The sequence below is a fragment of the Molossus molossus genome, unplaced genomic scaffold (genome assembly GCF_014108415.1).
Source record: "Molossus molossus isolate mMolMol1 unplaced genomic scaffold, mMolMol1.p scaffold_m16_p_8, whole genome shotgun sequence".
In the NCBI taxonomy this organism is placed as follows: domain Eukaryota; kingdom Metazoa; phylum Chordata; class Mammalia; order Chiroptera; family Molossidae; genus Molossus; species Molossus molossus.
In genome coordinates, this window is record NW_023425402.1 from 73,684,317 (window position 1) to 73,699,343 (window position 15,027).

The 15,027-nt window shown below is 37.6% G+C and overlaps 1 protein-coding gene across 2 annotated transcripts in view; it reads left to right on the forward strand.

Moving 5' to 3' along the window:
- NUS1 (NUS1 dehydrodolichyl diphosphate synthase subunit) overlaps positions 1–13,108 on the forward strand; it is a 32,055-nt gene extending 18,947 nt beyond the window's left edge. The window contains exons 2-6 of one of the 2 annotated variants that reach the window (XR_004957805.1): positions 1,153–1,278; positions 6,410–6,559; positions 8,301–8,400; positions 12,150–12,385; positions 12,762–13,108. Coding sequence is in view for 1 of the 2 variants with exons in the window: in XM_036249235.1 (XP_036105128.1) it covers positions 1,153–1,278; positions 6,410–6,559; positions 8,301–8,400; positions 12,150–12,240 (467 nt within the window). In the remaining variant the exon portion in view is untranslated. Of the gene's footprint in view, positions 1–1,152; positions 1,279–6,409; positions 6,560–8,300; positions 8,401–12,149 lie in introns of both variants that reach the window. The other variant, XM_036249235.1, reaches the window with a different exon arrangement.
- Positions 13,109–15,027: the final 1,919 nt, after the last annotated feature.

The window sequence follows — 15,027 nt, forward strand, 5'->3', positions numbered from 1 at the left end:
TATTACACTACCAAGTTGGCATTTATATACAGCATATTCAGCAGCTTCTGTGCTAATTTTATATATTTACTATGCTCTCTCTCTCCCAGTTACTCTTTGAACTGTGTTAAAATCATATCTGACTGAGAGGAACACTTGGTAAAGGCTAAAAGGCGCAATGGCTACTAGAAGGTAGGCTTTTCTGAAAATAGCCCAAAATTATCTTTTGTTTTTAGTTAGAATTATTAGTTTTACATTTAATATATGTCACATAGTTAGTTCCTTCATCCTTCTTGATGACATGATAGTTAGAAGTTTTAACTTTTCTGTTCATGGTTGGAGGATCAAAAACAATTTATTTGATATCTTTCCATACTTTGTTGAATTTACAAAATTTATTTATTTTTTCTTTTTTTCTTTTAAATTTTTTAGAGAGGAGGGAGGGAGCGGGAAGAGAAAGAGACGCAGAGAGACATGGATTTGTTGTTCCACTTATTTATGCAGTCATTGGTTGATTCTTGTATGTGCCCTAACCGGGGATGAAACTCACAATCTTGGCATATCAGGATGATGCTCTAACCAATGGAGCTACCTGGCTAGGGCTGAATTTACTAAATTTTGTTAGTTTTATTTATTTTCTGCTTTTTACATAATTCATATTAGTCCCTCTTACCATTAAAAAAACTCGTCAAATTGAGGTTATAGTTTTGAATGTGCATAGCAAATATGCAAGGGAATTACACGAGGCTGGGAGTCTGGGAGTCTGGAAGATATGGACTCTAGACCATTGCTGCAGTTTATAAATTCATGGACAAGACCCTTAAGGACATTGGGTTTCGGTTTCATAATCTGTAAGTAAAGTTGTCAAATAAATGATGTCTTAAAATTTCTTCTAGGTCTAAATTTCTATCATATTTATATTTATATACCAAGTAGTTATCTCTGTTTTGTTGTTTTTGACTTTAGCCTGAAGCCATGCTCTTGTATTAACAAGTTTTGTTGTTATAATTTCCGTTCAGATTCTAGTTTAAAATTAGTTATCACTTTTCATTTGGAATTTGTTCAGTTCTGGCTCCAGCATTGTTTACACAGCAAACATACACTAACTATTAAAGAGCTTAAATTACCCTGGTTGGGATTTACTTGCTTTTTTTTTTTTTTTTTTTTTTTTAGGTATTTTCAAAAGAAATAATTCCAGATTGATGGATGAAATTTTAAAACAACAGCAGGAACTTCTGGGCTTAGATTGTTCCAAATATTCAACAGAGTTTGCAAATAGTAATGACAAAGATGATCAAGGTAAGCTTGAATGTAAAATTGAACATCTGACATAGGCAGATATGTCACTCATTCATATAGTCATTCATGTCACTGATGTCACTGTTAGTCTTTATTGTCACCATCTTGAATCATTAGATTTAGATTTTCTTCATTTTGTTGATAATTTTGAGAAAAAGATAAAATCATGACTTTCATAGATATTAAAAAATAAATAAACACGTTAAAGATTTTATTTAACTCATAAGCTACCAGGAACCAGGCAAATTTTAACCGGTTCAAAAGAGAATCCAAAGAACAGACACATTTACTAGGTCAGGAATATTGAATTGGTTTCTATGTGAGGTTGGCGGGAACCTCTATAGACAATAATTTGGCATGGCTATCACTTATCTAGAAAGAATACTATCAGTTTTTTAAACAGCTTTGATAGAATCATAAATTTGATAAGGTGGGTTTGTGTTATAGAATGCATATTTCATTAAAACATTTTTGTCTTTGATCCTGTGTCACTCTAATTGTACTATGATTATAGATGTCATTTTAGACTTATACAAATTGTAATTTACCCTATAATTAGAATTCCTATTGCTAGAGGATTTATTCACAGATACAAGGTCATTCTGAGTACTTTAAAAAGAAGGCAGTATAATGAAGTAATCAAGGTCATGAAAAACAAGGATCTGAATCCAAGACTACTCTACCCAGCAAGGTTATCATTCAAAATAGAAGATCAAATAAAGAGATTTCCAGACAAAAATAGGCAAAGGGAATACATTAGCACCAAACCAGCACTGCAAGAAATGTTAAAAGGACTGTTGTAATTAGTAGGAGAAATAGGAAGAAAAATATAACCAAACTAAACAAAAATGGCAATAAATAAGTACATATCAGTAATCACCTTAAATGTAAATGGACTGAATTGTCCGATAAAAAGACACAGAGTGGCTGATTGGATAAGAAAGCATGACTCATCCATATGTTGTTTACAAGAGACCCACCACACAACAAAAGACTCACATAGCTGAAGGGATGGAAAAAAATCTTCCAAGCAAACGGAAAGGAAAAAAAAGCTGGGGTAGCAATACTCATGTCGGATAAAATAGATTTCAAAATGAAGGCCATAACTAGAGACAAAGAAGGCAAAGATATAAACTTGATAAACATATATGCACCCAATATAGAAGCATCAAAATATGTTAAAAATCTTCTGGAGGACTTCCAAGGAGAAATAGACAGGAATACAGTCATAGCAGAGGACTTTAACACCCCTCTGACATCACTGGATAGATCCTCTAGACAAAAAATTAGCAAGGAAACAGAGACTCTAAATGAAGCACTAGACCAAATTGATTTAATAGATATCTACAGAGAATTACACCCCAAAACTACTGAATTCACATCCTCTCAAGTGCACAAGGGACATTCTCAAAGATAGACCACATGATAGGACACAAACTAAATCTCTACAAGTTTAAGAAGATTGAAATCATATTAAGCATCTTCTCAGATCACAATGACATGAAACTAGAAATCAATTGCAACAAGAACATGCAAAAGACATTTGAAAACGTGGAGGCTAAATAGCATGTTATTAAACAATGAATGGGTTACTGAGGAGATCAAGGAAGAAATGAAAAACTTCCTGGAAACCAATGAAAATGAACACAAAACAACACAAAATCTATGGGATGCAGAGAAAGCAGTTCTGAGAGGGAAGTTCATAGCACTACAGGCCTACCTCAAAAAACAAGAAAAATCTCTAATAGACTATCTAACCTCACAACTTAAAGAACTAGAAAGCAAACAAAAAGAAAACCCCAGAGCAAGTAGAAGGAAGGAAATAGTAAAGATCAGAGCAGAAATAAATGACATGGAGACCAAAAAATCAATTCAAAGGATCAAGGAAACAAAGAGCTATTTTTGAAAAGATAAACAAGATTGATGGAGCCTTAGCTAGACTCACCAAGAAACAAAGAGAGAGAAGCCAAATACACAAAATCAGAAATGAAAGGGGAGAAGTAACAACTGACACCACAGAAATACAAAAGATTGTTAACAACTACTATGAATAATTATGTGGCAACAAATTTGACAATCTAAGTGAAATGGACAAATTTCTAGAAACACATAGTCTCCCAAAACTGGACCAGAAAGAGATAGAAAACTTAAACAGACCAATAACAACAAAAGAAATTGAAGAGGTAATCAAGACTCTCCCAACAAACAAAAGCCCAGGCCCAGATGGCTTCACGGGGGAGTTTTACTGAACATTCAAAAAAGAACTAACACCCATTCTCCTCAAACTATTTCAAAAAATTCAAAAAGAAGGAACACTTCCAAATTCATTTCATGAGACCAGCATAATTCTAATTCCAGAACCAGAAAAAGACACTACAAGAAAGAAAACTAGAAGCCAATACACCTGATGAACATAGACACCCAAATCCTAAACAAAATACTAGCAAATCGAATCCAGCAATACATCAAAAAAATTATTCACCATGACCAAGTGGGATTCATCCCAGGGATGCAAGGCTGGTACAATATTCACAAATCAATGAACGTGATACACTACAAAAACAAAATGAAGAATAAAAACCACATGATCATATCAATAGATGCTGAAAAAGCATTCGACAAAATTCAGCATCCGTTTCTGATAAAAACGCTCAGGAATGTGGGAATAGAGGGATCATATATTGACATCATAAAGGCCATAAATGAAAGACCTGCAGGCAACATCATCCTCAATGGGCAGAAACTAAAAGCATTTCCCTTGAAAACAGGAACAAGACAGGTATGCCCACTTTCACCACTCTTATTTAACTTAGTACTGGAAGTCTTAGCCACAGCAATCAGACATGAAGAAAAAATAAAAGGGATCCAAATTGGAAAGGAGGAAGTGAAACTATCATTATTTGCCCATGACATGATGTTATACATAGAAAACCCTAAAGACTCCATCAAGAATCTACTAGACTTAATAAATGAATTTGGCAAAGTAGCAGGATACAAAATTAACATCAAGAAATCGATGGCATTCTTATACACCAGTGATAAACTCACAGAGAAACTGAAAAAACAATCCCATTTACCATCACAGCAAAAAAATTAAGATACCTAGGAATAAACTTAACCAAAGAAGTAAAGGACCTATTTGCAGAAAACTACAGGACATTGAGAAAAGAAACAGAGGAAGATATAAAATAGTGGAAGCACATACCTCATTCATGGATTGGAAGAATTAACATCATTAAAATGTCCATATTACCCATAGCAATCTATAGATTCAATGCAATCTCCATCAAAATACCAATGACATATTTCACAGAACTAGAACAAATACTTCAAAAGTTCATATGGAACCAAAAAAGACCCCAAATAGCCACAGCTATCTTGAAAAAGAAGGACAAAGTAGGTGGGATCACAATACCAGATCAGGTTATACTACAAAGCTACTGTAATCAAAACAGCCTGGTACTGGCACAAAAACAGGCATATAGACCAGTGGAATAGAATAAAGAACCCAGAAATGACCCAAGACATTATGCTCAATTAATATTTGACAAAGGAGGCAAGAGCATACAATGGAGTAAAGACAGCTTTTTTAATAAATGGTGTTGGGAAAATTGGACAGCTACATGCAAAAAAATGAAACTAGACCATCAACTTACACCATACACAAAAATAAACTGAAAATGGATAAAAGACTTAAATGTGACCCGTGAATCCATAAATATTCTAGAATAAAATATAGACAGCAATATTTCGGATATCATATGCAGCAGAATTTTTACTGACACATCACCTAAGGCAACAGAAACAAAGGAGAAAATGAACACATGGGACTACATCAAACTCAAAAGCTTCTGCACAGCAAAAGATACAAACATCAAAATGGAAAGGCAACCCACTATATGGGAGAGCATAATTGCCAATGATACATCAGATGAGGGGTTAATTTTCCAAATATAAAGAGTACTCATACAACTCAACAAAAGGAAGACAAAGAACCCAATTAAAAAATGGGCAGAGGAGCTGAATAGACACCTCTCCAAATAGGATGTACAAATGGCCAAGAGACATGAAGAAATGCTCAACATCACTAATCATCAGCGAGATGAAAATTAAAACAACAGTGAATGGCTCACAAAAAATTCTCACACCTGTCAGAATGGCTGCCGTCAAGAAATTATCAAACAAGTGGCGAGGGTGTGGAGAAAAGGGGACTCTAGTACACTGCTGGTGGGAATGCAGACTGGTGCAGCCACTATGGAAAACAATATGGTGTTACCTCAAAAAATTAAAAATTGAACTTCCATTTGACCCTGTGATCTCACTGCTAGGAATATACCCTAAGAAGCCTGAAACACCAATCAGAAAGAATATATGTACCCCATGTTTGTAGCAGCACTATTTATAATAGCTAAGATCTGAAAACAGCCCAAATGTCCATCAGTAGACGAATGGATAACAAAGCTGTGGTACATATACACAATGGAGTATTATGCAGCTGTTGGAAAGAAAGATCTCTTATCCTTTGAGATGACACGGTGGGACCTGGAAAGTATCATCCTAAGCAAAACAAGCCAAGCAGAAAAAAACAAATACCACATGATCTCACTTATTTGTGGAATATAATGAACATAACAGTCTGAGGAATAGGGTAGACCCAGAGATGTGGAAGTAGGGTACAGACTGACACCCCTCAGAAGAGGGGGTTGTGGGGGGGTGGGAAGAGATAAACCACAGAACTTATATGCATGTATGCATAATCAATGGACATGGACAACAAAGTCCGGAACGGGGTGGAGGTGATGGGGAGGAGGGTGTCAATGGGGGGTAAAAAAAGGAGAAACATCTATAACAAAAATAAAATGAAAAAAATAATAAATTACAAAAAAATAAAAATAAAAAAATACAAAGAAGGTAGTATATAAACACATACATAAATGTGACGCGTGGGTCCTTTCAGAGGAAAGTAGTTGAAGTATCTTTCGATATGTAAATTGACGGGCTTAAATGATTCTTGTTTGCCATAAGCACTGTGCCTTTATTTAGTCTGAACTTAATATATCTTGAAACTGATTTTGTAGTATATCTGGAAGAGGGTGTTTTTTTTTAATGTCTTGTTTGTGTTTTTCTCCAGTTTTAAATTACCAGTCGGCAGTGAAGGTCCTGTCCCCAGAGGATGGAAAAGCAGATATTGTGCGAGCTGCTCGGGAATTTTGCCAGTTAGTAGCCCAGCAGCAAAAGAAATCCACAGATTTGGATGTGCAAATGTTAGACAATTTACTTAGTAAGTCATGTATATTTGGTTTTAGTTTTGCCCCACAAATACACAGTATGAAGAAGAATATCTGGGGTACTTTCACATTTGAAAGCCTGATTTGTTGTTCTTATACGTGTTATGTTTCTAAAGGTTAAGATCCTATGTGAAATTGGTTTTGAGATAATGAAATCTGTAGTCAACTCGCTTGCATGAGGACTGACTGGTAAAGGAGAGACCCTAAGAGGATTCCGGGGAGGAGTGATGGAGATTCTTAAAAAGAAGACTTCTGCTTGTTAGCCTTTCTTCCTCTGGGATGTTTTTCTACACCAACAATGAATTTTCTAATTCTCCAGACACCAACTGAGTGTCCAGCAATTCAATTTAATTTCAGTACTAACCACTCAGAGATAGTGTTGGCTTCTACCAAGGTTAAGGACTTGGTCAGGAAAGACTTCCCCCCCCTTCAGATGCCAGTGGCAATTCTCTGACCCCCTGTACTTCAGATCAACCTACTATAAATAGGGGAGTCCCATGACTCCCTCCTAAGTTTTGATAATTTGCTATAATAGCTCACAGAACTCAGGAAGGCACTTTATGTTTATTGGTTTGTTACAAAGGATACAACTCAGGAAAAGCCAAATACAAGGTTGTGGTGGGGGGTGGGAATGGTGTTAATGCATCCTGTCATACAGGTATCAGGTAGCCATGTCCTCTTTGGGTACACCACTCTCGTTGTGTTTATCAACCTGGAAGCTCTCTGAATCCTGTCCTTTAGAGGGGGTTGTAAAAGCTCTGATGCCTAGGCACCATTGATTAAATCATGGGCCATTATTGATTGAATTCAGTCTCCAGCTCCTCTCCTACCTGGAGGTTGGTGGCTGAAAGTTACAACCCCTTAATCACCTTGGCCATTGGCCCCTATCCTGAAGCTATCTAGGGGCCTAACAAGAGTTACTTCATTAACATAAACGCTGCTGTGGTTGAAAGTGGCTTATGAATAACAAGAGATGCTCTCCTTACCCTGTCACTCTGGAAATTTCTAGGGTTTTGGGAGCTCTGTGCCAGGAAACTGGGACAAGACCAAATATATATATATATCCTCACCTAGGACATTTTCCCACTGATTTTTAGAGAAAGTGGAAGGGAGGGTGGGAAGGGGGAGAGGGAGAGAGAAACATTGACGTGAGAGCGACACATCAGTTGGTTGCCTCTTGCACTCGCCCCAGCCGGGATCAGGGATCAAACCTGTAACCCAGGTATGTGCCCTTGACCAAGATTCAAACTCAAAACTCTTCAGTGCAGAGGCTGGTGCTCTAACCACTGAGAAATACCAGCCATGGTGTGAGGAGATACTTTTTCATTTTTTTTTTTTTATCTGAAGTTATTTGACTCTGACCAGAATGAGCATTTGTGCCCTTAAAGCTATGTGGTTCCCAGGATGCCATAAGAACACATAAGTTGGGTCTTAAGAGATAGATGGGGTTTGGGGGCTAATTGTAGGGTTCAGGGTGGGAATTGGGTTATCCCTCTTTATCAGGTAATCAGTCCAGTTAAATGAACTTTAGGGAAAACATCTGCATTTGGAAATAACATAGATATTAAAGTGTATGTTGGGTGGTGGGATGAGGGTTTGAAAACATACATAAAACGTCTGAAGAGAACTCATACTCAAAGCATAAGAAGCCAATTTGATGAACAGATTTTGCCCCTGGTTATTTTATTTGTAAGCAGTGCATGCTAAGTTTGTGTGTGTTTCTTTCTTTCCAAGGTTCACATGGTTTTCCTGATCCTGATGTGGTATTGAAGTTTGGTCCTCTGGAGAGCACAGTAGGCTTTCTTCCCTGGCACATCAGATTGACTGAGATTATGTAAGTAATTAAAAGTGTATTGACTTTGGTTCGACTCGGCAAGAATTTCTCGAGTCCAGCGCTATAGTGGTTTTAGTGGGAATTCCCCCAAAATTATAATACTGAGTTCTTTCCCTTGGGTATTTCACAGTATCAGTGGTAAAATAAAGACATATATTTGCTCAGACATAAGAGAGTATATGATTGTGTAAATATTTGGTATTGACACCAGGCAACATAGATCAGGAGTGAGCTATCTCAGTGGGTCAGAGTTGTTGGGTTTATAGAAACGTTGTGATTTGATCTGTAATATGTAAAATGGGTAGAATTTTTATAACAAGAAAATATGAGAGGTGCAGAGGATGAACAGGGAAAAAAGGAAAAGCTGGGGTGTAGGGGAATGAACCTCACATTTTAGAATACTGTGAGGGAACTGGCCACACCAGAGCAGGAGTTAGTGTTAGATAGTAGTGTGAGGTGAAATCAAATAATTTGGGAGTGTAGACATTGGAAACGCTTTAAATACTAGCATAAGGAATGCATATAATTGTTTGGGCAGGCAGAATGAAACTGTTGAGCTTGTGGATAATGCGGGAATGATGATCTTGGAAGATTTGTTTGGTAACTGTGGAGTAGAGTATATTGGATTTGGGAAAGGATGAGGTAAAAACACAAGTGAAGAGGCCGTAGCTATAATTTAGGGGAGAACACAGTGATGAGAATGTAGTTGCTTATTTCGAACAGTTTGGCAAGCTTTTTGTATAAAGGGACAGATCATAAATAATTTAGGCCTTGCAACAACTCCTCTGTTGCAACTACTCAACATTGGCTAGTATGCCTTAGCAACCACAGGCAACATTTGAACAAATGTGTGTGACCGTGTTCTAATGAAACTTTATTTACAAAACTAGCTGGCTGGCTCCTGGGCTGATTTAAAATAAAGGAGAGACTTAAGAGCCTTAAAATATATTTAAATTCTGGCCTGGCCAGTGTGGGTTAGTGGTTGAGCGTCAACCCATGCACCAAGATGTCGCCAGTTCAATTCCCAATCGGGGCACATGCCTGGCTTGTGGGCCAAATCCCCAATGGAGGGCATGCAGGAAGAAGCCAATTGATGTTTCTATCTCTCCCTCTCCCTTCCTCTCTCACTAAAAATCAATAAAGTAAAATAAATAAATAAATATATATATATTTAAATTCTGGGTTTTAGGAGGAAAATACTACAAATTTTATCCCTCATGAGAAGTAACTGACAATATAAATTCAGGCCTTGCACGTTACTAATTTTATAAAGTTAGAATATAAATGAAATTACTCCTTCAAGGTTTTTTGTTTTGTTTTTTTCATCCTCACCCGAGGACATTTTTTGTTCAGATAGAGTGGGAGGGAAAGAGGAAGAGAAAGAAAGAGAGAAACATCAACGTGAAAGGGACACATCGAGTGGCTGCCACCCACACAACCCAACCAGGGCCGGGGACAAACTGCAACCAGGTACATGCCCTTAGTGGGAATTGAACCCAGATGTCTCTGGACCACAGACCGATGTTCTAACTGCTGAGCCAAACCAGCCAGGGAAATGGAAAAGTAAAATAAAGGGAGCATTGATTTTTGAAGGGAAGATGTTGAGTTCAGGAATAAGATAATTTTGAAGCTATAGTCTGTTTAGATGGAAACATAGGAGGGCAAAAAAAATGCAGAGTTGGTGTTTGGATTAGAAGTCAAGGCTAAAAGATGAACATCTGGGGAGTCAGTATCTTGAAAGTAGAAGTAGTGAGTTCACCTGTGAGAATAGAGGACCTCTTTAAAGTGTACATAGAGGAGCACAGTACCAAGGGGTCAGATGCTTCAAGCTTGGGGACTGAAGGGGAAAAAGATGTCAAATAAAGAAGCAGAAAAGAGCATGCAGTATGTTCGAGTCAGAAAGGGCTGTATCTGATGCTTCCTCTTCACTTTATAGATGAGGAAGGTGGGGAGGAGACATTGCTCAGGCTGTGACAAAGTGAAATTAGAACTCAGGTCTCCGGTCTGAGGGTTTCATTATGGTGGTGTGTATTTCTCGTTTCTTTTTCTCTAGAGCTTTCCAGGTCCTTTTGGGTGCCTTTCAGGTGGGATCCAAGAAAGGTAGCAGTGGCACTTTGTGATGTTGGGAGTAGTTTAGAGGGGAAAGTGTGATTTAAAACAGATCTTGGTTTGAATCCTTGCTATTCAGCTCAATAACATGACTTTGGAAAGCTATTTAAACTTCTCTGTATTCATAAACTGGGCAGTTAAACAGAGTTGAGAATTTAAATCTGATATGGACATCAGATACCTAGCACGTAACTGGTTTTCTCGTGGGTCTTTGTATGTATGTCTCTCATAGCTCTGTGTTATATTGAGGTTTGCTCTGTATTTGTCTACTGTCCACCACACTGCAAGCACCCTGATGGGAGGAGAATGTCTTAACCGTACTATGGAGAGGAAAGGCGGGGCCCTGACAAAGCCGACCAGGACATAGCACGATGACTTCTGCGGCTCTGAGGGTGGTAGCAGGAGTGCCTTGAGGGGCGACGGGGGCTGAGCTGCTGATGAGGGGTAAAATTAGGAAGACTTAGGAAGATGGATAGTTTGAGGAGGACATCTGAGGCAGGCTTTCGCAAAAAGAATGTCATCAAATTTGTCCTTTGAGGATATCATTTCAGTAAAGCGAGTAAGATAAAAGGTTGATAGCAGAGATTATTAAGAGATGAAGGAAAGGAAGTGGGTGCCTTGTTTCAGAATTCTTGGCAGTCAAAGGAAGAATAAAGAGTATGTCAGTTTAGCTCAGTGAAGCTGGGGTTGGGGAGGAAGGATAAAGTGTAGTGAAAGAGCCACAGGGGCAGGCAGGCAGGGTCATTGACGGTGGGCTTGACGATTCCTTTCTTGTGGTGCATGTGACTAGAATTCTGAATGTGGCCCTTGTACAATAACCAGGTGTTTGGCTCTGATACACTGTTTGGAATTTTAAGCTATATAAAGTAGAGATTTTAAACAAATGTTAATTATTAAAAATTATGTAAGTGTATAAAATGCTTAACGGGGATATACGGCTGGGTGGGTCAGTTGGTTGGAGCATCGTCCCGTACACCAAAGGGTTCGATTCCCTGTCAGGGTATGTATGAGAGACATCCGACTGATGTTTCTCTCTCTATCTCTCCCTTCCTATCTCTAAAATAATCAATAAAACATATCCTCGGGTGAGGATTAAAAAATAATAATTATAAAATACTTAAAGGGGAACCCTCCATTTGTAGGTTTACTCTGTCTTTAAAGTCTTTGTCTTCACACTGCAGTTGTCCCTTGAGCAGTTGGAAATGGTGGAGATAAATAGTGTTCGTCTGTGGTTGCCCACCACGTGGCTTCAGTGCGTCGTCACGCAGGGGTGCTGTGCCGCTCTGCCGATGGATGCTAAGCCTGGCTTTCATAAACCGTCAGGTAGTGCTGACTTCACTCTGACAGACGAGTTCCTGAAGTGAATTTCAATGAAGTCCTTTGTAAATAGATCTCCAGTTTTACATTAATCCAACTTATGCTTTCAGAGGTTCTGAATCTCTATTTCATTACAAGTTGCTTTTCTTGTGGAAACAGAGGTTGTTTTATACTTGAACTGTTTCACAGTTCATGATCATTTAGTAGAAATGGTTTGTTTTGTTCTGTCCTTAACCTCTTTTTGGTCATTACCCTTCTGGTTTCCCCCCTCCATATCACAGTATATCATCTAATTGCTTTTTCCCTCTGTGCTTCCTTTTCAGCTCTTTGCCTTCCCACCTGAACATCAGCTATGAGGACTTTCTCTCTGCCCTTCGTCAGTATGCAGCGTGTGAACAGCGTCTGGGAAAGTAACGGTCCCTGGATGCATGACTGATTTCAGGCTTTTGGAGAAAAGGACCCAGTGACTGATGTTTACAAAGCACCTATGAAACCCTATACAAAACTAGTTCATAATCCTCATAATTTATCAACAAACAAAAAAGTGTCTTACTTGAGAGTAAGTATGTGTGAGTATGTGTGTGTGTGTACGCGTGTGCGTGTGTGTGTGTGTGTGTGGAAATAAGCATAAATGGGAAGTATTGAAGAAGGAAATACATGGACTTGCACCTTTGAGCAAATAGCAGTCATGTTATAAGAACTGACATTTCAGTTTTAAAGGCTTCGGCCCCAGCTACTTTCCTGTTTTGTAGGGAGATGAGTGGATGCTTAGAGCTGTTAGATTGTTGTTTGGGGAGGGAAGGGAATACTTTTTTTTTCCTCAGTCTTTCCTGGTGACCAAACTTTAATTTTTATGAGTAATATATTGATTTATTAAATGGAAGCATTTGAGTGTGAGGGATTTCCAGAGGAATGGAGTTCTTTATTGCTTACAGGTTAAAACCTTGCCCACCGTTGAAGCAGAAGGAATACCTGTTTTCATCTATCCGTCCATTTTCATCTCATCATTATTGTCAAACAATGTGACTGGAGAGTGTTGATCCGGTGTCTTTGTTCTGGGTTGTGAAAATCACTTGAAAAAGAACTCTTACATTGAAATGCAGAATTTTAAAAACATGTATTAGGCAGTTTTGGGCAGTCCAAAAAAAGGGTGAAGAATTTGTAATCTGAAAAGTAAAGGTGGAAAGTTTCATGAAAAAGGAAAGAAAGTTTGGATTTTGGTTTTTTTGTTTTTAATTTTTTTTTCCTTTATTGGTTTTCAGAGAAGAAGGGAGGGGGAAGAGAGATGGAAACATCCGATGAGAGAGAACATCAGTTGGTCGCCTCCTGCATGCCCCCACTGGGGATTGGGCCCACAACCTAGGCATGTGCCCTGACCGGGACTAACTGGCGACCTCTTGGTGCATGGGTCGACGCTCAACCACTGAGCCACACCAGTAGAGTTGGATTTTTGTTTTTTCACAGATAGTGTGCTACACAGTATCCAAAGTTACTTTTAAAATATATTTCCATTAACTATGTTTAAATAAGCATATGAGGGCAATTACAAGGCAGCTCTTTACCCGAAAAGTAGCCTGTTCCTCATGGGAATAGCACAGGTAGGACCATGTTAGTACTCAGGATTTTTTAGTCTGTAAATCCTGATGGTGACTTTGCATAAAAGATCTTTAAGTAAGACTGAGGCCTGTGTAGGTAATGAAACATTACCAAAGTCTACAAAAGTACATTCATTTTACATGTTCTCTTTCATGACAGAGAACTGCACTGGTTCTGTTATTTTTTTTTAATGAATAAATGATTTTTTGATAGATGTTTAATATTTCTTTCCTCACTGCTGATCCTTGGACAGAAACCATTCTTTATATTTGATGGATTGTTTTCAGAGAAATCTTATCAACAGGTGTATAATAGTTGTCTAAAATTATATGTTTAGAATGGAGAAGTTTAAATAATAGGTCTCAGAGGAGACTAGATTTGGAAAGAGGTCTGGAATTGCTTGTCAGATTCTGAAGGTATGAAGAATAAATGTTTAAACTTTGGATTACAAAACTCCATTTATGATTTTAAAAATATACTTGAAATAAAATGGTTAAACTAAATTTTCGTTTAGTGATCTTACTTTGCACTTCATAGTTCTTTGTAAGACTTTTTTAAAAGTCAGTTTATTGCTAAAAGTTGTATGTGAAGCTACAGCATTTCTCTAAACTTTACCAGAGAATTTTTTATTTCTGTTCCCCTGTACTGTGATTCATTTCCTATTGAGGCTTTTTTTTTTTTTTTGCCTTAGTTTAAGATCAATTTATGCCTTTTATAAAAGTGTCATTTTTAAACATTCTAGAATATGTATTGCTTTAATGAATTAAATTTAATGGGCCCAGTTGAAGTGAAGGGATTAAATATTTGTTAAAATGAAGTTAGTCAAATAAATTACCCACTGGGATATAGCCAAAGTTGCTTAAGATTTAATAGTTGACTTTTAATTTTTTTTTCATCCATTTTATAGCAGTGTAGTGTTACACCTCAGAGTGAATCTGTAACCTGTATCCTGAGTCTATTATAGACCTAGGAAGAGACCTTTAAAACAAGTTGCTAAGGATTCTGAATTCATATATAGGCATTCCAGATCCTTCGCAAGTTCAACTACTAGTACGACCTCCACAACTTGAATGGCATTAGTCATTCTGTAATCCCTGCCAAATTATCACTAGTTACGCATTATTAGGGCTCTCTTTGCACTCCCAGAAGAATTGATAATTTTAAAGAAAAATGTCTGTCTTTATGATTGAATGATGTTGTCTTTATATTGTTTCTTCTTGACACTCCCCATAATGGAGAAATTATCAAATTAAACCTACAATTTAGATGGCAACTCGGAGCATAGCAAGAAGTCAGAGGGTTTGAATTCCAGTCCCAATTCCGGTTTGGTTTGGTTTCTTAAAAGTGATTATCACTGTTACAAAGTTTAAAGGCTGGTTTTGATGTGAATAGCAAATTGTAGTATATTGTGACTAAGGTTTAATAATTCCTGACTTAAGAGAGGGAGGTATTTTAATAAACAGTGCCAAATACACTGTGCATATCTACAAATTAATCTTTGAATGTATGTTACTTGATAGCTCCCTCCTCTTGTGTGATGGTACCGTTAAGTCAAATCCTTGTGATGTTTTGTATGGCTGTCGATTTTAGTGACATGTAAATAAT